Here is a 21,988-nt window from a genome sequence, read left to right on the forward strand (position 1 = left end):
TAGACTGAGACAGATTTATTTCTCATTTTGTTTACACAAGTGGAAAACAAAAATACATTTCATTTAGAACAGCTCTCTGGATAATTTATTTTTTTTTTTAAAGTGCAGCCTTTATAAAATATATATGTTGTCTTCTCAAGTCAGAGGGCCCCCTGCCTGTCTAAGCATAGGGCCCCAAATTTCCTAAATCCACCCTTGGATTTCAGTCATTTGAAGCTATAGATCTTTCCCTGAGCAGACCATCCTAGTGTCATCAGAAAATAAAGTAAACTTAAATTTGCTGGTATATGAAAAATATCGATTATATAAAATAAAAACAGTCCCAGCATTGATCCTTGATCCTATTTGCAAATAGGATTTGGTCCAGGATCAAGTTTTCATATCACTATTTGATGATCGTTTGAATGGAGTACTTTCCTCTGATCTATAAACATTCCTACAGCCGTTATTTTATCAGTTATTTCATTTACATCCATTAAAGCTGAGGCAGTTCATCGTTTGTTTGGAAACCGTACTGATTTTCATGAAGTAATTTATGCTTTTCGAGTGAGGTTGGAGCTACCAAGTATAAATGTGCTTATTTTCTTATTATTACTTCATAAATGGTCAATGTGAGCTTTAAAGGAAAAGTCCGGTCAGCAAGGAAGAATCAATGGATCACTATTTATACCTAAAACTTTAGCGTTAATCAGTAAAACATAAAAATAATAATTGTTGTGGCAATCAATGAGTCTGGGAGCGGCCATTTTAGCCCAAATATAGTAGCCCCTCCCTCCTGCCATCTTCCAGCAGTGACGTCACGGTGCGGTAAGCCTAGCGCCATTCTCCCCGCTTTCCAAGCTAAATCAATGGGAACTACTAGACACATCTGCAATCAACAACAATTATTGAAGATTTCCAGAGGACTTCACCATTGAAATTCACCAGAGCTATAGTGAAACTGACAATGCCCACGTGCATGGCAGCTGGATGCTGGAATACATCGGGTAAAAGTGGAAAAAAAGAGTTATTCCACCTTTCTGATTCCTGATCCTCCACGGACGGGTTGGTCGTTGGATCGCCAACTTGAAGAGGGAGGATTTGCCATCGAACTTCTGGCCAGAGAAAAAACCCGTAATATGTAGCCAACATTTGGAAGAAGAATGTTTTCAAGATGACTTGGATAATAGCGCGTTGTGACAAACACCAGATACAGCACTGGGACTTGATCAACAGCCGATACCGCACCGTGACAATGTCACTAACCAGTAGGTGGCAGTAGTGTTCTTCGACAAATATGGATGCCTCCAGTAAAGCACATTCACATGGAAATTACTCTGAATTAAAAACACTGATCATTTATTGAACAGGATGGAATCATTTCAGATTTAAAGGACTTTCAGAAGTTTGATTTCTGAATATAAACGGACTTTCCCTTTAAATATCGAGCATATTTTAATTAAAAATCTTTAAAAATGAAGCGCAGGCAGAGTAAATCAGCCTTAGACCGAGAGGGGGCGACGGTAGGTGAATCTGCTACGTCATGAGGTCATAATCTACCGACGTGAGCCGTTTGCTGTTGTTCTTTGGGAAATGTAGTTCATTACTTTGAAATGTCCTCCATTTTGAAGAGACTCTGGTTTCTTAAAACACCACAAGTCCCAGCATGCTTCGCGCCAAGCAGGTCGACCGAAGGCACAGAGTAGCTCACGCGGACAGTCTCTGGGAGTGCTGAGTCGATCCTGTCCGGAGCGGCAGAGCGGAGCGGCGGGTCTTCTTCATATGAACCGGAGCAGCAGCGGAGCCAGGGAGGACCGAGCAGCCGAGCGGGTTAGACTCTGAGCAGGACCGAGAACCGCGCAGCTCCGACCGCACTCAGTCACAAGCCAAGAGCCACGATGGACCCCAGAGACACGGCCCCTGATTCCTGGGAACAGGAGGACGAGGCCGCGGCGGACGGGCGGCTGGAGGCGGCCTTCACCGCCCTCAACGTCAACGCCAAGCCGTTTGTTCCCAACGTGAACGCGGCAGAGTTTGTTCCGCCTGCTGCGGTGGGAGCGGAGACGCTGGAACCCGCTGGTGAGTCACGTTGGCTGTTAGCAGCTAACGGCTAGCTGTAGCTTAGCGGCTGTTCGCACGCGCGTCGGTTGGAGCCTGATTACAAACAGGCTGCGTGGCTTCCGGTCACGTTTCCCGGATCTTTGCGGTCCAGTCGGTGTGGCGGAGCCGCCGGTCCGGCTCCCCGGGAAGCTGAGACACCGGTAACCGGCGGGGAGCTGCTAGCATGCGGGCTAACCTGTTCACCGGTCAGAGGCCGTGAGGTGGAACCCACCGGTGATCGGATCCACTCGATCAGCCCACGGCTGCTCTGATAGGGGCGGACAGCGGCGTGTTGGCGTGACGTGGGTTTTTCTGACGCATTGTTGGTTTAGAGTGGAAAGAACCACGAGAGGAGCAGGAGGAGACCAACCCGGAGGTTCAACAGACAAACCTCGGCCAGCTCCTCAGGAGGAGTAGCTGCTCCTCTAGTGGCTCCTCAAGAGGAGCTGCTCCTCCTCCTCTGGTGGCTCCTCAGGAGCAGCTCCTCCTCCTCTGGTGACTCCTCAGGAGCAGGAAGTGTGGAGGTATCTCCTAGCATCCATCCTTTCATTCAGCCTGGTTCTGCTAGAAGCAAAGAGGAGGCTGTAGGAGTTGTCATGCTCTGGGCTCATCTTAAACACCAGCAGATTAAATAAAAACAATAAAACTAAAGTATCTCTGCAGACAAATCAGCTGCTATTATTATTATTCTGTGAGGTTTGAATGTTTAGTTTCTATAATTCATCACTCAGCAGCGAAGCGTCATCATAGAGGCTGAAAGGTCAGAGGTCAGATGTAATCGGCCGCCATTGTTCCTCTGCTGGTGCATCTATTCACAATAGCAACATGTTCTCAGATGCTCATCTTCACTTGGTGACGAACGTTGAAGCTGTAATTAGGATGGTTTCATGCCTCGCTTCCTTTCTGATGGAGTCACAGCTGTAGCCGACCTCTGACCCCAGCATCATCTGATGCTCCATCCTCTGCTTTAAAGAGCAGCAGTTACCATGGTAACCTCTGTGTACTTTGATTAACCCCTGGAATAAACAAAGTTCACTTTTAGTTTGGAAGTTGTGAGTATTTTATGATAATAATAATTAACTTAATTGATCTCAGTTTTGAGAAACGTAACCCCTCCCCTTGGGGAGCAGCGGGCTGCCATTGTGCGGCGCCCGGGGAGCAGTGTGGGGTTAAGGGTCATGCTCAGGGACCCAGAGTGTCAGGCTGTGGGAGTGGGGCTTAAACCTCAGGATTCTAACCACTAGGCCACCAAAATCCGTTTTAGTCCAGAGTCCCGTTGATAAGTCAGTTTTATTAGACTTTTATTTTTATAGGCAAGTCATTAAGAACAAGTTGATATTTACAAAGGCGGCCTGACGAGAGGAGGAAACACTCAGGAAAGGGAAGTAGGGCTGTTTAAAAACAATAACAGTCCAATGATAGATGGTTAGAAGCAGATTGATGTGAGGAGCTACAGGAGAGCAGCTGATGGAGGAGCCGTTATCGCTGATATGGACGACCGTCACTGAAAACCTTTCCTCCTCGTCCTCCAGTAGAGCCAGAGCATCCATCCCTCAGCACTACACCCAGCCGTCACAGCCGTGTTTACATGTGTGGATGCTTTGGTTTGATCAGTGGAACAATCATCAGAGACATGATGGAGAAAACATTGATTTAAACAGATGCTGTTTGGAACTTTATGGAAAAATGTCCTTTTTATTTGAACCCTTTTCAACTAAATCCTGGTTTGATGATCAGACTGACGCCTCAGTTGGTCTTTCCACACGGAGCGTGTTTTCCTGAATGAACTCTGGCTCAGAAGTTTAGATGAAATCAAACGCATCAGTGTTGAACAGAGGCCACCTAGCAAACCATCAAAGCTTTATTTTAAAGATGGATTCTGTGGAAACTCAGAGGAGACTGGCATGAAGCTCAGACACTGATGGCCGCTCCTCTACGGTGAAAAAAACTAAAACCTCATTTAGTACGGGTCAGTCTGCTGGTGGTTGGGTCAGTCTGCGGGTGGACTGTCTTTCAGGCCAGTCTTGGGATAGACCGACTATCCGGCCGGTCTGCGGGTGGACTGACGGTATGGTTGGTCTGCTGGTGGACCATCTATCGGGCCGGTCTCTGGGTAGACTGTCTTTCAGGCCGGTCTGGGGGTAGACCAATCGTTGGGTTGGTCTGCGGGTAAAGTGTCTGTCGATGGTCCGGCCAGCCGGCTGGTCTGGGGGTGGACTGTCTTTCGGGCCAGTCTGGGGATAGACCGACCGTCTGGTTGGTCTGCCGGCGGACCGTTTGTCAGGCCGGTCTGTGGGTAGACTGTCCGTCGGGCTGATTTGCTGTTGTCTTGCTAGGTGTCATGAGCAGTTGGGTGGTGAAGCTCGTGGATCCATGGAGGCTGAGATGGCGTCATGCTTCCTCTGCTCTCTCACTGATTGGACGCTTTAAATGGACCTCAGTCTCTCTTATCGTCAGTCTGGTCTCAGTAATAGTCAGACTGATGTGGGTCAGTCCGTCTATTTTTATCAGCGGTAAACAGCTGATGGGTCTCGGCGCCGTACCTGCTGACCATCAGGTTGGAGGTCTGGAACTGGTCCCAGCAGCTCTCACCCTGACTGCTGATTGGAGCAGGTCACCTTCAGGAGAAGTTGGTCTTTATTCCAATAATAAATAAATAGATCCTAACAGTTCAGGTGGGAACGTTCTGATGAGGCAGAGAAAAACATTGACCTGTTCTTCCTCCGTACCTCAGCGTTCCTCTACGGATCTGACCATGGACAGACTGATGGGGTCTGATGCTGCTGGAAACTGAAGACTGATCTGTGAGGAAAGCAGGGGGGGGGGGGTCACCAGCAGACGGCGAATTTCTAATCCATCACATTAGAAGAGCCTGAAGGAAACGACAGATATTGAATCAACTGACTACATTTCCCTAAAAGTTTCTACTTCTTCCTAAACCGGTGAATGTGTGAGAGGAACGTTCTGGAAGATCGTTTACCTTCCAGCTGATCAGCAGTTTCCTGAATGTGAACATTAATCCAGTCTCTGCCTGGACGGCAGGTAGCTTCGCTAACGCTAGCTGTTCAAGTAAATACAGCCTCCATGATTGCAATGTTCAACATCGCTCCATGACTGACCTGCTACTCTACTTCCTGTTCATCACAGGACGCCGTTACGCTTTACGCTGCTGGTTAATTCACTCCAGTGGATGGAAACGGTTTTTTATTTCCACGGTTTAATAGTTGACCTGAGACTCTGGTGGTAAATGTTTCCCACTGGTGGATGAATGTGGTTGATGGTTGATGGAGCGGCTTTGATTGCTTCTGTCTGTCGATTCACTGCTTTTCTAGAATGCAGTGATTTCTGCTCACAGCAGGATGACCAGCAACGATTTATAACCTCGTGTTTGAACCGCCATCCAAAGATCATCTAAAGCTGCCTTCAGCTGAACGGCCATCATGATGATGATGATGATGATGAGCTGAACGTAAACCAGGCCAGACATGGAGAGCTCCACCGTCAGAACCACAGACCCCGCATTGACTGTAACAGTGCAGGGATTACGGCCGCCATCTTGGGGAGGTCGACCTGCTCCCCTAAAGCCGGACGTACACTGAACCACACGGTTTAGTAGTACAGTGTGAGCTCGCAGCTCAGGATTTCTGTTTGGCCCGACGCTCTGATGCGATCTACCTGCTCACGCTGTACGACTAAAAGGAACGTCTGACTGCGCTCCGCGGTGAGATGGCGCCACACTGATGCGTTAATCCAGAAAGAGAGTAGGAGAGGAATATGAAGCTCTCTAGAGTGAAACGCGCTGCCTTGGATATTTGGGCAATTTTGTGTGCGATAGCCCCCCCAAAAAAAAAAAGGCAAAGAGGTATTTGAATAAAAGACATGGCTGAACAAACATGGCTACCAGGTCAGAACTGCATTTCACTCATTGCCCCCCCGCCATGCTGCTGGGTTTACATCTGAGAGGAAGAATCCTTCTTTGCACCCTGAGCCATTTGCCAACGACGGTTGGACCTCAGGATTCGAGATGGGGAGGTGGTAGTGAGAGGATGATCGGCGCTCATAACCCCCTGTTCACTACAGGCTCACCACGCACCATCAGGCTGAAAGTCGGCCTGATCGAAAGATTCTTGCACCACTGGAAAATGGCCCTGAGAATCTAACTAACTAACCCACGGTGTAGGCCGGGCTTAACCTGCTGCTTTAAGCACGAGAAGCAGGATTTAGTTTATATCTACAGACTGATGACATCACGGGTGGAGGGAGAGATTCAGAGCTTTGAAGACATTAGTGAATAAACCGCAGATATACACTACATAGATTAGAAACTCCTTTGTTCTCCCATAGTGGGGAAAACCTGTTTCAATAGCAGCAAAAGGTTACAGCAAAGGTGGTCACACAATGAGGAGCTGAGAAAGTGCATAAAAAGAACACAATAAGTGACAGAGTTAAAAAATATTTATATAAATATGTAGTATCATCATATCCAGTTTTATGCTTAAATACAACCACAGCTGAACAAAGTGCTTTAATTAAAACATTGTTAAAAATAAATGATTATAAAAAAATAAACATAAATACTGTGCATCTGAAGAACAGATTATCAATAAACAGCTGTAGATATTTGACATTATTAAAGTTACAGTATTATATAATATTTTTACAGCGTAGTTAAAAACAAAAGGAGCCCTGGGAGCCTGAGGGTTCTGCCAGTATCTTTGCTGGTCCCAGTGTTCCTTCACTCTGCTGCACTGAGATATCTGATGTATTTCCACCAATCTGCTGTAACTCCTCCAGTTTGGGGGCCACTGCCCCGAGGGCCCCAATGACCACGGGTCCCACTGATGCCTTGACCTTCCAGGTTTAAAGGAAGACTTTGTAATCAGAGTAAAGCATGAAGTTAATTAAACTTGTGTGATATTGATCTGGTCAGGTCAGTAGCAGAGGGGGGGGGGGGGGGGTGGGGTGTTAATCAGTTTCAGCTGCTTTGGTGTGAATAATAACCAACAACAGACGACAACGAGACGACCATCAGAACAGGAATGGTTTTACAGGTGGAGGCCGCTGACATTTTTCCCCTCCTCGTCTTTTCTGACTCTTTTTCACCAGTTTAGCATTTGGCTAGGGTCGCTGTCACTACTGTTAGCACGAGGCGCTACCTGGACCCTACAGAGGTTGACAGGCAGTCCAACTCCTCCAGGATGGCACATCAATACGTGCCATTGCCTGAAGGTTTGCTGCGTCTCCAAGCACAATCTGAAGAGCATTGAGGAGATTCCAGGAGACAGGCAGTTACTCCAGGAGAGCTGGACAGGGCCGTAGAAGGTCTACAACCCATCAGCAGGACCGCTATCTGCTCCTTTGTGCAAGGAGGAGCAGGAGGAGCACTGCCAGAGCCCTACAGAATGACCTCCAGCAGGCCACTGGTGTGAATGTCTCTGACCAAACAATCAGAAACAGACTTAAGGAGGGTGGCCTGAGGGCCCCACGTCCTCTAGTGGGCCCTGTGCCCACTGCCCGGCACCGTGGAGCTCCATTGGCATTTGCCAGAACACCGGAATTGGCAAGTGGGCCACTGGCGCCCTGTGCTTTTCACAGATGAGAGCAGGTTCACCCTGAGCACATGTGACAGACGTGAAAGGGTCTGGAGAAGCTGTGGAGAACGTTCTGCTGCCTGTAACATCGTTCAGCACGACTGGTTTGGTGGGGGGGTCAGTGATGGTCTGGGGAGGCATATCCATGGAGGGACGCACAGACCTATACAGGCTAGACAACACCACCCTGACTGCCATTAGGGATCGGGATGAAATCCTTGCACCCATTGTCAGACCCTATGCTGGTGCAGTGGGTCCTGGGTTCCTCCTGGTGCACGACAATGCCTGCAGGCAGTTCCTGCAGGATGAAGGAATTGATACCATTGATTGCCCCCCCACGCTCTCCTGACCTAAATCTAATAGAACACCTCTGGGACATTGTTTCCATCCATCCCACGCCGCCAGGCTGCCCCTCAGACTGTCCAGGAGCTCAGTGATGCCCTGGTCCAGATCTGGGAGGAGATACCCCAGGATGCCATCAGTCGTCTCATTAGGAGCACGCCCCGACGTTGTCAGGTATGCAGACATGCACGCGGGGGCCATACAGATGACTGAATACCATTTAGAGTTGCTGCAATAAAACTTCAGCATAATGGACTAGCCTGCCGCATCATTTTTTCACTGTAATTTTTGGGGTGTCTTTGAATTCAGCCCTCTGTAGGTTGATAATTTTCATTTCCATCAAATGATGCGGCATCCTTTGTTCCTAACACATCACCCAGTCCGTATGAGGATAAAGAAACAGCAGGATTATTTATTCCCATTGAGATCTGATGGGTTTTCAAAGGGTTGCTTTAATGTTTTGAGCACTGTAGAATAGAATATTCAGAATATTCTATTAACTCCACTAAGAAGATTTAAATAAACTGAACTATTTGTTTATTTTCAGCAAAAAACAAACTTAAAAATTAGTTTAACATTCAAAAAGTTAAAGTTGATTAAAATTTATTCTCTTCCTGCTCAACATCACAGCGAGCGGAGCTTTTGACCTCCCCAAGATGGCGTCACCAAATCATGCTAACAGGTGAAAGCGGTCAATGTGGGGTCTGCTCAGAGATTAGGAACGGTCTGAACCAGTAAGGGCTCAGGTTCTTCTGAGATTAACCAGTTTCTGTTTTCCTCAGCGATACCAATGAGCTCTTAGTCAGAATAATCTCTGCATAATCTGGGGCTGCTGGTGGATGCAGCTGTGGAAAACTAACTATTCAGTAGTTCTGGCTTATCTATGACAGAAAACGAGGTTTTGGCTCTTCAATTATTCAGATTGTTTCAAAAAGAGAGTATGCTGAAAACCGTTTCTGAATCTGCAAAGGTATTTCTGGAGCAAAGTCGGATCTTTTCAAACATGAAATTAGATGCATCAACGCACATATGTAACCAAACATTTAAATGAAAATGTTTCCTGAAAGATGATGAATAATCAACAAAGCGTTGGCTGAAAGCATGAAGCCTGCAGGCCCTGAGCTTTCTGCATGTTTAAATCTGAGCCGTTAACGTGCTGTACGGCGGTAAAACGCACGTGCCGTCCGTTCTTATTGATCAAGCTGTGGATATGTGTCGCAGTGACATCATTAATGGCAGGCAGAGGCGCGTCTGAGGAGCAGCGATGGCTCAGGGTGGAGTAAAGTGGCTTCATAGTGCTCATAAGGTGTGATAACCAGGTGATGGATGACAGGAAGAGGCTGGTTTTCCAGTGATATAAATGACATCAGTTTGTTGTTGTTAGCTTTAGCTTTTTCTCTGCCTTAAAGTTTTCACAGAAGCCTTCTGAATGCAGGCGTCCGCCCTCAATGTTGTTTTAGTCTTAGCCTCCATTAGCTGCTCCGTATTCTCTGCGCCTCGTTTCGCCACGATGATGATTTTTCAGGTTTATTGTGATAAAACCAGAAACCTTCTTTCCTCTGGAAATCCAGGCTGAACGGATTTAAACTGCTATGCTGTCGTCATCTAATACCCAGAAACACGACCGCGCTGGTGGAAGACATGCTTGTTTATTTACACTCGGGCCAAGCCTGGGTCCTGATGGTGAGCAGGGTAGGGGTTACTGTGCCTGAATAAAATGCCACCAAATGTAATGAATTTATCGGTATTATTATTGGAAATGCGATAGATGTCGGGTCTCCCTAGTTTCTGTTCCTTTGGTTTTATTCTCAGTCGGGACGTTTGGTTTGACCCTGAATGTCTGAGAATCGGACCGAACCGGATCAGGTCCGTCTTTGGTTGTTTATTTAGCTTTTTTAACGCGTCGACCTTTTCACGCTGACTCTCTGATATCCTGTGTTTGTAAAGCTCCCGTGGAGAACGGCGACGCAGAGATGACGGCAGAGGAGCCGTGGGACCAGAAAGACGAAGAGCCGACGCAGGAGGAGCCGGGAGGCGGCGACCGAGGACCGGAGGAAGCGGCCACGCCGGAGGACACGCCTCCTGAAATGATGATGGAGGAGGAGGAGGAGGTGTTGGTGCCAAAGGTACCAGCTGTACAGCCAGACGCTCCTAAGAAGGAGCACATCAACGTGGTTTTCATCGGACACGTAGGTCAGTGCTGCACCCGGGGGGGGCGGACCTTTGATGGTTGTTCTGGTTAAATAAAGGAAAATGTTGGATTTGCTCCTCAGACGCTGGGAAGTCGACCATCGGAGGACAGATTATGTGAGTCATTGTTCAGAGTGGCTCTGATTGGCTGATTGGCGTCGCTCTGACCCCTCCCCCATCCTCTCTGTCTAACAGGTATCTAACGGGCATGGTGGACAAGAGGACCTTAGAGAAGTACGAGAGGGAAGCTAAGGAGAAGAACAGAGAAACCTGGTGAGTGGAGCTCAGGAACAACATGGCCGCCATGGCGCCTCTCTATGACACGGCGCTCTGTCCTCAGGTACCTGTCCTGGGCTTTGGACACCAATCAGGAGGAGCGGGACAAGGGGAAGACGGTGGAGGTGGGCCGGGCGTACTTCGAGACGGACAAAAAGCACTTTACTATCTTAGACGCTCCGGGCCACAAGAGCTTCGTGCCCAACATGATCGGCGGCGCTTCCCAAGCTGACCTGGCGGTTCTGGTGGGTAGCAGAACCCGACCGCTCCAGCAGAACTGCTCACAAACTGGAATGTTCTGAACGGCTGCTGGTTCGTCTCCTCAGGTGATCTCTGCCAGGAAAGGGGAGTTTGAGACGGGCTTTGAGAAGGGCGGCCAGACGCGGGAGCACGCCATGCTGGCCAAGACGGCTGGCGTCAAGCACCTGATCGTCCTGGTCAACAAGATGGACGACCCCACAGTCGGCTGGAGCCTGGAGAGGTGGGTTCATGTCCCCGCTGCTGGCAGCTCAGTCTGCTGGGGATAGTTTCACAATGACGACATGATGACGGTCAGAGCGCAGCAGCAATAGATCAGCAATGACATCATGATGACGGTCAGAGCGCAGCAGCAATAGATCAGCGATGACATCATGATGACGGTCAGAGCGCAGCAGCAATAGATCAGCGATGACATCACGATGACGGTCAGAGCGCAGCAGCAATAGATCAGCGATGACATCACGATGACGGTCAGAGCGCAGCAGCAATAGATCAGCGATGACATCACGATGACGGTCAGAGCGCAGCAGCAATAGATCAGCGATGACATCACGATGACGGTCAGAGCGCAGCAGCAATAGATCAGCGATGACATCACGATGACGGTCAGAGCGCAGCAGCAATAGATCAGCGATGACATCACGATGACGGTCAGAGCGCAGCAGCAATAGATCAGCGATGACATCATGATGACGGTCAGAGCGCAGCAGCAATAGATCAGCGATGACATCACGATGACTGTCAGAGCGCAGCAGCAATAGATCAGCGATGACATCACGATGACGGTCAGAGCGCAGCAGCAATAGATCAGCGATGACATCACGATGACGGTCAGAGCGCAGCAGCAATAGATCAGCGATGACATCATGATGACGGTCAGAGCGCAGCAGCAATAGATCAGCCTAAAGCTCCAGAACAATGTTCCTTCCATGAAGTTCCTCCATGATCCGGCTGCTGCGTCTCCTAAACCAGCCGTTACTGAACTTCTAAGGTTTGAAATGATTAACGGAGCAGGAGCCGTTCCTCCTGGTGATGAGGAACCAGCTGCTCTGGACCTCCTGCTGAGGAGGAACCGGCAGCTGTGAACCTCCTGCTGAGGAGGAACCGGCAGCTGTGAACCTCCTGCTGAGGAGGAACCGACAGCTGTGAACCTCCTGCTGAGGAGGAACCGGCAGCTGTGAACCTCCTGCTGAGGAGGAACCGGCAGCTGTGAACCTCCTGCTGAGGAGGAACCGGAGGAACCGGCAGCCGTGAACCTCCTGCTGAGGAGGAACCGGCAGCCGTGAACCTCCTGCTGAGGAGGAACCGGCAGCCGTGAACCTCCTGCTGAGGAGGAACCGGCAGCCGTGAACCTCCTGCTGAGGAGGAACCGGCAGCCGTGAACCTCCTGCTGAGGAGGAACCGGCAGCTGTGAACCTCTTGGTGAGGAACCGGCAGCTGTGAACCTCCTGCTGAGGAGGAACCGGCAGCTTTGAACCTCTTGGTGAGGAACCGGCAGCTGTGAACCTCCTGCTGAGGAGGAACCGGCAGCTGTGAACCTCCTGCTGAGGAGGAACCGTCAGCCGTGAACCTCCTGCTGAGGAGGAACCGGAGGAACCGGCAGCCGTGAACCTCCTGCTGAGGAGGAACCGGCAGCCGTGAACCTCCTGCTGAGGAGGAACCGGCAGCCGTGAACCTCCTGCTGAGGAACCGGCAGCCGTGAACCTCCTGCTGAGGAGGAACCGGCAGCCGTGAACCTCCTGCTGAGGAGGAACCGGAGGAACCGGCAGCCGTGAACCTCCTGCTGAGGAGGAACCGGAGGAACCGGCAGCCGTGAACCTCCTGCTGAGGAGGAACCGGAGGAACCGGCAGCGGTGAACCTCCTGCTGAGGAGGAACCGGAGGAACCGGCAGCCCTGAACCTCCTGCTGAGGAGGAACCGGAGGAACCGGCAGCGGTGAACCTCCTGCTGAGGAGGAACCGGCAGCCGTGAACCTCCTGCTGAGGAGGAACCGGAGGAACCGGCAGCCGTGAACCTCCTGCTGAGGAGGAACCGGAGGAACCGGCAGCCCTGAACCTCCTGCTGAGGAGGAACCGGAGGAACCGGCAGCGGTGAACCTCCTGCTGAGGAGGAACCGGAGGAACCGGCAGCCGTGAACCTCCTGCTGAGGAGGAACCGGCAGCCGTGAACCTCCTGCTGAGGAGGAACCGGCAGCCGTGAACCTCCTGCTGAGGAGGAACCGGAGGAACCGGCAGCCGTGAACCTCCTGCTGAGGAGGAACCGGCAGCCGTGAACCTCCTGCTGAGGAGGAACCGGCAGCCGTGAACCTCCTGCTGAGGAACCGGCAGCCGTGAACCTCCTGCTGAGGAACCGGCAGCTGTGAACCTCCTGCTGAGGAGGAACCGGCAGCCGTGAACCTCCTGCTGAGGAGGAACCGGCAGCCGTGAACCTCCTGCTGAGGAGGAACCGGCAGCCGTGAACCTCCTGCTGAGGAACCGGCAGCTGTGAACCTCCTGCTGAGGAGGAACCGGCAGCCGTGAACCTCCTGCTGAGGAACCGGCAGCCGTGAACCTCCTGCTGAGGAACCGGCAGCCGTGAACCTCCTGCTGAGGAACCGGCAGCCGTGAACCTCCTGCTGAGGAGGAACCGGCAGCCGTGAACCTCCTGCTGAGGAGGAACCGGCAGCCGTGAACCTCCTGCTGAGGAGGAACCGGCAGCCGTGAACCTCCTGCTGAGGAACCGGCAGCCGTGAACCTCCTGCTGAGGAGGAACCGGCAGCCGTGAACCTCCTGCTGAGGAGGAACCGGCAGCCGTGAACCTCCTGCTGAGGAACCGGCAGCCTGTGAACCTCCTGCTGAGGAACCGGCAGCCTGTGAACCTCCTGCTGAGGAGGAACCGGCAGCCGTGAACCTCCTGCTGAGGAGGAACCGGCAGCCGTGAACCTCCTGCTGAGGAGGAACCGGCAGCCGTGAACCTCCTGCTGAGGAGGAACCGGCAGCCGTGAACCTCCTGCTGAGGAGGAACCGGCAGCCGTGAACCTCCTGCTGAGGAGGAACCGGCAGCCGTGAACCTCCTGCTGAGGAGGAACCGGCAGCCGTGAACCTCCTGCTGAGGAGGAACCGGCAGCCGTGAACCTCCTGCTGAGGAGGAACCGGCAGCCGTGAACCTCCTGCTGAGGAGGAACCGGCAGCCGTGAACCTCCTGCTGAGGAGAACCGGCAGCCGTGAACCTCCTGCTGAGGAGGAACCGGCAGCCGTGAACCTCCTGCTGAGGAGGAACCGGCAGCCGTGAACCTCCTGCTGAGGAGGAACCGGCAGCCGTGAACCTCCTGCTGAGGAACCGGCAGCCGTGAACCTCCTGCTGAGGAGGAACCGGCAGCCGTGAACCTCCTGCTGAGGAACCGGCAGCCGTGAACCTCCTGCTGAGGAACCGGCAGCCGTGAACCTCCTGCTGAGAGGAACCGGCAGCCGTGAACCTCCTGCTGAGGAGGAACCGGCAGCCGTGAACCTCCTGCTGAGGAGGAACCGGCAGCCGTGAACCTCCTGCTGAGGAGGAACCGGCAGCCGTGAACCTCCTGCTGAGGAACCGGCAGCCGTGAACCTCCTGCTGAGGAGGAACCGGCAGCCGTGAACCTCCTGCTGAGGAGGAACCGGCAGCCGTGAACCTCCTGCTGAGGAGGAACCGGCAGCCGTGAACCTCCTGCTGAGGAGGAACCGGCAGCCGTGAACCTCCTGCTGAGGAGGAACCGGCAGCCGTGAACCTCCTGCTGAGAGGAACCGGCAGCCGTGAACCTCCTGCTGAGGAGGAACCGGCAGCCGTGAACCTCCTGCTGAGGAGGAACCGGCAGCCGTGAACCTCCTGCTGAGGAGGAACCGGCAGCCGTGAACCTCCTGCTGAGGGAACCGGCAGCCGTGAACCTCCTGCTGAGGAACCGGCAGCCGTGAACCTCCTGCTGAGGAGAACCGGCAGCCGTGAACCTCCTGCTGAGGAGGAACCGGCAGCCGTGAACCTCCTGCTGAGGAACCGGCAGCCGTGAACCTCCTGCTGAGGAACCGGCAGCCGTGAACCTCCTGCTGAGGAACCGGCAGCCGTGAACCTCCTGCTGAGGAACCGGCAGCCGTGAACCTCCTGCTGAGGAGGAACCGGCAGCCGTGAACCTCCTGCTGAGGAGGAACCGGCAGCCGTGAACCTCCTGCTGAGGAGGAACCGGCAGCCGTGAACCTCCTGCTGAGGAACCGGCAGCCGTGAACCTCCTGCTGAGGAGGAACCGGCAGCCGTGAACCTCCTGCTGAGGAGGAACCGGCAGCCGTGAACCTCCTGCTGAGGAACCGGCAGCCGTGAACCTCCTGCTGAGGAGGAACCGGCAGCCGTGAACCTCCTGCTGAGGAGGAACCGGCAGCCGTGAACCTCCTGCTGAGGAACCGGCAGCCGTGAACCTCCTGCTGAGGGAACCGGCAGCCGTGAACCTCCTGCTGAGGAACCGGCAGCCGTGAACCTCCTGCTGAGGAACCGGCAGCCGTGAACCTCCTGCTGAGGAGGAACCGGCAGCCGTGAACCTCCTGCTGAGGAGGAACCGGCAGCCGTGAACCTCCTGCTGAGGAGGAACCGGCAGCCGTGAACCTCCTGCTGAGGAGGAACCGGCAGCCGTGAACCTCCTGCTGAGGAGAACCGGCAGCCGTGAACCTCCTGCTGAGGAGAACCGGCAGCCGTGAACCTCCTGCTGAGGAGGAACCGGCAGCCGTGAACCTCCTGCTGAGGAGGAACCGGCAGCCGTGAACCTCCTGCTGAGGAGGAACCGGCAGCCGTGAACCTCCTGCTGAGGAACCGGCAGCCGTGAACCTCCTGCTGAGGAGAACCGGCAGCCGTGAACCTCCTGCTGAGGAGGAACCGGCAGCCGTGAACCTCCTGCTGAGGAGAACCGGCAGCCGTGAACCTCCTGCTGGAGGAACCGGCAGCCGTGAACCTCCTGCTGAGGAGGAACCGGCAGCCAGTGAACCTCCTGCTGAGGAGAACCGGCAGCCTGTGAACCTCCTGCTGAGGAACCCGGCAGCTCGTGAACCTCCTGCTGAGGAGGAACCGGCAGCCGTGAACCTCTCCTGCTGAGGAGGAACGGCAGCCGTGAACCTCCTGCTGAGGAGAACCGGCAGCCGTGAACCTCCTGCTGAGGAGGAACCGGCAGCCGTGAACCTCCTGCTGAGGAGGAACCCGGCAGCCGTGAACCCTCCTGCTGAGGAGGAACCGGCAGCCGTGAACCTCCTGCTGAGGAGGAACCGGCAGCCGTGAACCTCCTGCTGAGGGGAACCGGGCAGCCGTGAACCCTCCTGCTGAGGGGAACCGGCAGCCGTGAACCTCCTGCTGAGGAGGAACCGGCAGCCCGTGAACCTCCTGCTGAGGAGGAACCGGCAGCCGTGAACCATCCTGCTGAGGAGGAACCGGCAGCCGTGAACCTCCTGCTGAGGAGGAACCGGCAGCCGTGAACCTCCTGCTGAGGAGGAACCGGCAGCCGTGAACCTCCTGCTGAGGAGGAACCGGCAGCCGTGAACCTCCTGCTGAGGAACCGGCAGCCGTGAACCTCCTGCTGAGGAACCGGCAGCCGTGAACCTCCTGCTGAGGAACCGGCAGCCGTGAACCTCCTGCTGAGGAACCGGCAGCCGTGAACCTCCTGCTGAGGAGAACCGGCAGCCGTGAACCTCCTGCTGAGGAGGAACCGGCAGCCGTGAACCTCCTGCTGAGGAGGAACCGGCAGCCGTGAACCTCCTGCTGAGGAGGAACCGGCAGCCGTGAACCTCCTGCTGAGGAGGAACCGGCAGCCGTGAACCTCCTGCTGAGGAGGAACCGGCAGCCGTGAACCTCCTGCTGAGGAGGAACCGGCAGCCGTGAACCTCCTGCTGAGGAGGAACCGGCAGCCGTGAACCTCCTGCTGAGGAGGAACCGGCAGCCGTGAACCTCCTGCTGAGGAGGAACCGGCAGCCGTGAACCTCCTGCTGAGGAGGAACCGGCAGCCGTGAACCTCCTGCTGAGGAGGAACCGGCAGCCGTGAACCTCCTGCTGAGGAGGAACCGGCAGCCGTGAACCTCCTGCTGAGGAGGAACCGGCAGCCGTGAACCTCCTGCTGAGGAGGAACCGGCAGCCGTGAACCTCCTGCTGAGGAGGAACCGGCAGCCGTGAACCTCCTGCTGAGGAACCGGCAGCCGTGAACCTCCTGCTGAGGAACCGGCAGCCGTGAACCTCCTGCTGAGGAGGAACCGGCAGCCGTGAACCTCCTGCTGAGGAGGAACCGGCAGCCGTGAACCTCCTGCTGAGGAGGAACCGGCAGCCGTGAACCTCCTGCTGAGGAGGAACCGGCAGCCGTGAACCTCCTGCTGAGGAGGAACCGGCAGCCGTGAACCTCCTGCTGAGGAACCGGCAGCCGTGAACCTCCTGCTGAGGAACCGGCAGCCGTGAACCTCCTGCTGAGGAACCGGCAGCCGTGAACCTCCTGCTGAGGAGGAACCGGCAGCCGTGAACCTCCTGCTGAGGAGGAACCGGCAGCTCATGTAGAGTTAGAGGCTCAGCTCTGAGCCTGTCAGGTTCCTGTCCTGGTTCCTCCTCTTCATGCCCAGCCAGTGAGGGTAAACGTGTGGTTCTCCTGTTCTCCTCTCCCTGCAGGTATGAGGAGTGTAAAGAGAAGCTGGTGCCGTTCCTGAAGAAGGTGGGCTTCAACCCAAAGAAGGACATTCACTTCATGCCTTGTTCTGGCCTCACTGGAGCCAACCTCAAGGAGCCCACCGACCTTTGCCCCTGGTACACGTAAGTACAGCGCCTCCCCTGGTGACCGTAGAGCCGCAGCGTTTCTCCTCACTCACCCTGCTCTCTCTGACCCCCCCCAGATGTCTGCCCTTCATTCCACACCTGGACAGTTTGCCAAACTTCAACAGATCCAGCGACGGTCCCGTCCGATTGCCCATCGTAGACAAATACAAGGTAGGCTGATGGTTTCTAGACGCTGTCTCCATGGAAACAGCAGGGGCCTGCAGACGTTCGCTCTGAATGTTTGGGAAGGTTTTATCTCCATCAAGCTGCGTTCACAGTCATCAAGACCTGAGCGTCAAAAACTCAGAAATCTGGATCAAACCGGTCCAGCTGCTCTGATGGTTTTTCTGCTCTGCAGCTTCCAGCTGGACAGCAGCTCTGCTTCATTTAGTTTATCAGCTGGAAAAAGAGTTTTAACAGGTTTCTAAGTGAGAAAGTCCACCTCCTAACATCCTCTGTTCATCAGTTCATCAGGATTATAATCTGCAGTTCTTACTGGGAGCTCCAGACCTCCAGCATCCCGCCGGAAGGCGGCGCTGGGAATCCCCGCTGGAAGCTCTCTGCTGCAGGCAGGCAGCCTGGGGGGGATTTCCTGCTGCAGGAAGGTTAAAAACTGCAAGAACCAGAATAAACAATCCAATATTTGAACATTTCTAGTTAATCTGGGGATTTATAAACAGTTTCTCCATAGTTCATAAAAATGTTTTAGTGCAGCAGTAATGATCAGAGCTGCTCTCTGTTCCTCCTGCATAACCATCCATCCTACCTGCTTTATTTAACCTTTGGAGTTAAATTAAACTCCTTGATTTATTTTCTAATGTCTGCAGAAGCGATGGCAGCTTGCAGGTAGTGTCTCCCCCCCTCATAGAACTCCTGCATCACTTTCTCTGATTGGTTGATGCTCTGGCGTCCAGCGGTTTAGATTTCTGAACTCCATCATCAGACGCTGTGAAGCTCTGACAGGACGTCTCAGCGCCGCTTGACGGCGTCCGCCATTGAGTCGGACGCTTTGACACTCAGAACGCATTCGCTGTGAACTCACCTTCAGTCACGGGAGCAATCTGCTGCTCGGTGGAGGTTTCTAGTTAAAAATGATTTTACAGACGTCAGCGTCTCATAAACGATACATTTTTCATTTTCTTTCTTCATTTAAAACCTGATTTAGCTGCAGTTTAAAATGAAGTGATTGTAAAAGGCTGATCCAGAGTCAGCTGTGGTCAGAGATGTTGATCTGTGCTCTGCCTACAGGACATGGGGACCGTGGTCCTCGGGAAGCTGGAGTCGGGTTCCATCAGTAAAGCTCAGCAGCTCGTCATGATGCCCAACAGGGTGAGATGTTCCACCTACAACCTTCACACTAACATGGCCGCTAATCTATCCCAGATTATTGGATTTTAATCCAGAAAAAACAGAATCTTTTAAAACAAACATTGGTTCTGGTTCTCCTCCCCATCCCTCCCTCTCCTGACCCGTCTGGGTCCACGCAGCACGTGGTGGAGGTTCTGAGTCTCCTCTCGGATGACGTGGAGACGGAGGACGCAGGTCCAGGTGAGAACCTGAAGCTGCGGCTGAAGGGGATCGAGGAAGAGGAGATTCTGCCGGGCTTCATCCTCTGTACCTCTGACAGTCTGTGTCATTCGGGTCGGACCTTCGACGCTCAGGTACGTCCGGCGGCAGTGGTTCCGCCGCTCGCCTCCCAGACGCCGGTCCTGATGTCCCGCTGTCCTCCACAGATCGTCATCATTGAACATAAATCCATCATCTGTCCGGGTTACAACGCCGTGCTTCACATCCACACGTGCATCGAAGAGGTCCAGATCACGGTAAGCCGCCGCCGCCTCCCGTTGACCTCCTTCTGGAGCCCAGCCTCCTGCTAACGCGCGTCTCCCGGCAGGCTTTGATCTGCCTGGTGGACAAGAAGACCGGAGACAAGAGCAAGACGCGTCCGCGGTTCGTTAAGCAGGACCAGGTGTGCATCGCCCGTCTGCGCACGGCGGGAACTATCTGCCTCGAGACCTTTAAGGACTTTCCTCAGATGGGCCGCTTCACCCTACGGGACGAAGGTAAGCCGGCGGCGGGGGGTTCTGTTGGGTTTCACCCGTCCTGATGGCTCCGTCCATCAGTAGTCCCTCAGGGAAGCACGGTGGTGGCCGCATCATGCTTCCCCAAACCCAGTGATCCCACTGAGTCCAACAGCGCTGGACTGCATGTCCCTGGACTGTTGCCATGACAACCAGTCAGCGCTGGATGCTGAGGTGAGGATGAGGAGCAGCAGAGGCGAAGGTTTAAACGGTCAAAATGGAGGATAGCCGCCATCAGCTTCTACCAACGCTGGCAGCTCTGTGATTGGCTGGATGGAGCAGCCAGCTGACCTCTGACCTTTAGAACTGCTGGGATCCTCAGAAACAGCAGTGCAGCAAAAATAAAATAAATGGAAAATAACTTTATTATAGGAATAGAAGCCTGTAGTTCATTCCGTTCCTGGGTGATCCGGGTCTCTGATCTGGTACCAGAACCGAGCCGTGACCCAAACTATGATCACTGGGTTTGATCCGATGTTGGTGTGGATCTGACTGAAGGTTGTGTCTGTCTGCAGGTAAGACCATCGCCATCGGGAAGGTCCTGAAGCTGGTCGCTGAGCGGGACTGAGGAGGACGGCGCCGCCTGGAGTCTCTGTGAGAAGGACGTGGCCTCTGTCCTCGGCAGCGGCGGCGGCTCCCCGTCGCGCCTCGCCGTGCGTCTTGAAGTTGAGCTCTGGGAAACAGAGGCGTGTTTTTAAACTGAATGCTAGCGGCAGGAGTCGGCTTTCTCATATTGAGATCTCCGTTCTGCCGTTCTGGGTCCAGCTCTCCCATTCCTCCATTAAACCAGCTCTTTTCTTCCACTTTCCATTTCTCTGGCCGCCGCTCGCAGGTGGCCGAACTTCCGCCATGAACACAAGGACCAGGATGCTGGATGAGATTCCGAGGACTGGAAGTTTTCTCGGTTCTGTTTCCTTTTGCTTTTACCCAGTTTTGTTTCTGACGCTCTGGCTGTTAGCTGCAGCGTTGATCAAATGTTAAAGCTGTTCCAATAAAACATTGATTGGGAAAATCGGCGTGTTTGTCAGAGCTCACCACCGCCCCCTGCTGGCCCACAGCCTGCATCAGATTTTAATGCTTGAAGTTGTTTTCTGATCTGACGATCATTATGGGAGGAATGAAAGGTTTGATTTTAATCAAAGAAGGAAAACGAATTTACTTCAGGTTCTTCAGGCTCCTGGAGCTGCTGGTGTCCACCTGAAGCTAAAGGTGTTCATCATCTGGAGGTCCAACCAGACCAGAACCAAGCATCACACCAACGCTGCTCAATGTCTTATTTCAGGGTCACTTTGTTCCCAGGAGCCATTTAATCAGATCTGGTCTGGTTTCCTCTGAAGGTCGACGTCCTGGAATCTCCTGGGAGACGGACTGGCTGCAGCCTTCCTCCTCACAGAGGTTCTGATCCAGGGAACGTGATCAGAACCTCTGAGGGGTTCTGAAGCTTTGGTACCAACTGGACCAGCTGATAGATGAAGGCTATGGGGTGTCCATCACGCCGCAGCAGAAAGCACCGACTTTTGCTGACTATCTGTTCCATCACCTGCTGCAGGGCGGGGCTTCCCTCTGAAGCTCCGCCCCCACCCTGAATCAGGAATGTTTGTCTAATTAAAGCTGTGAAATGAAAAGAAGCAGAGATGTAATTCAGTCGGTTTCTGCTTTGAAAAGGTTTTGCTTCAGCTGTTCCTCCTCGCTCTGTGACTCCAGGGGGCGCTGTTCTGGTTCGTGCTAAAGTTAACCCTCCCAGTGAGGGAACACCTGTGGATCTCCTCCCTGAGGCTGGATTTGGCTTCATAATGAACTGCTGGTTCTGAATAATAGCAGCTGTGAAGCTCCGCAGCGAGGCGAAATATGGAGGCAGGTTAGCGTCACCGATGCGAAAGATGGAGGCAGGTTAGCGTCACAGCGATGGTAAAGATGGAGGCAGGTTAGCGTCACAGCGATGGTAAAGATGGAGGCAGGTTAGCGTCACAGCGATATGAGAGATGGAGGCAGGTTAGCGTCACAGCGATGGTAAAGATGGAGGCAGGTTAGCGTCACAGCGATGGTAAAGATGGAGGCAGGTTAGCGTCACAGCGATGGTAAAGATGGAGGCAGGTTAGCGTCACAGCGATATGAGAGATGGAGGCAGGTTAGCGTCACAGCGATGGTAAAGATGGAGGCAGGTTAGCGTCACAGCGATGGTAAAGATGGAGGCAGGTTAGCGTCACAGAGATGGTAAAGATGGAGGCAGGTTAGCGTCACAGCGATGCCAAAGATGGAGGCAGGTTAGCGTCACAGAGATGGTAAAGATGGAGGCAGGTTAGCGTCACAGCGATGCCAAAGATGGAGGCAGGTTAGCGTCACAGCGATATGAGAGATGGAGGCAGGTTAGCGTCACAGCGATATGAAAGATGGAGG

The 21,988-nt window shown here is 53.5% G+C and overlaps 1 protein-coding gene across 1 annotated transcript; it reads left to right on the forward strand.

Annotated features, from left to right (window-relative positions):
* Positions 1-1,647: 1,647 nt before the first annotated feature.
* Positions 1,648-20,603, forward strand: gspt1l (G1 to S phase transition 1, like). Its single transcript, XM_038306250.1, has 13 exons — positions 1,648-2,058; positions 9,960-10,205; positions 10,286-10,319; positions 10,398-10,475; positions 10,543-10,723; positions 10,805-10,959; positions 17,367-17,507; positions 17,588-17,681; positions 18,759-18,839; positions 18,998-19,171; positions 19,244-19,333; positions 19,405-19,573; positions 20,107-20,603. The coding sequence occupies exons 1-13, from the start codon at positions 1,878-1,880 to the stop codon at positions 20,157-20,159; spliced, it is 1,677 nt and encodes a 558-aa protein (XP_038162178.1). The 5' UTR covers positions 1,648-1,877; the 3' UTR covers positions 20,160-20,603.
* Positions 20,604-21,988: the final 1,385 nt, after the last annotated feature.

Source organism: Cyprinodon tularosa, unplaced genomic scaffold (genome assembly GCF_016077235.1).
Source record: "Cyprinodon tularosa strain WSP-4 unplaced genomic scaffold, ASM1607723v1 ctg1151, whole genome shotgun sequence".
NCBI lineage: Eukaryota > Metazoa > Chordata > Actinopteri > Cyprinodontiformes > Cyprinodontidae > Cyprinodon > Cyprinodon tularosa.

What these genes read in the sequence shown, in the direction of transcription:
- gspt1l (XM_038306250.1), top strand. Translation starts at nt 1,878, where the DNA reads ATGGACCCCAGAGACACGGCCCCTGATTCCTGGGAACAGGAGGACGAG. An exon ending in GGTTTTCATCGGACACGTAG is followed by an intron (nt 10,206 to 10,285) that starts GTCAGTGCTGCA and finishes TTTGCTCCTCAG; the next exon opens with ACGCTGGGAAGTCGACCATC. An exon ending in GTCGGACCTTCGACGCTCAG is followed by an intron (nt 19,172 to 19,243) that starts GTACGTCCGGCG and finishes TGTCCTCCACAG; the next exon opens with ATCGTCATCATTGAACATAA.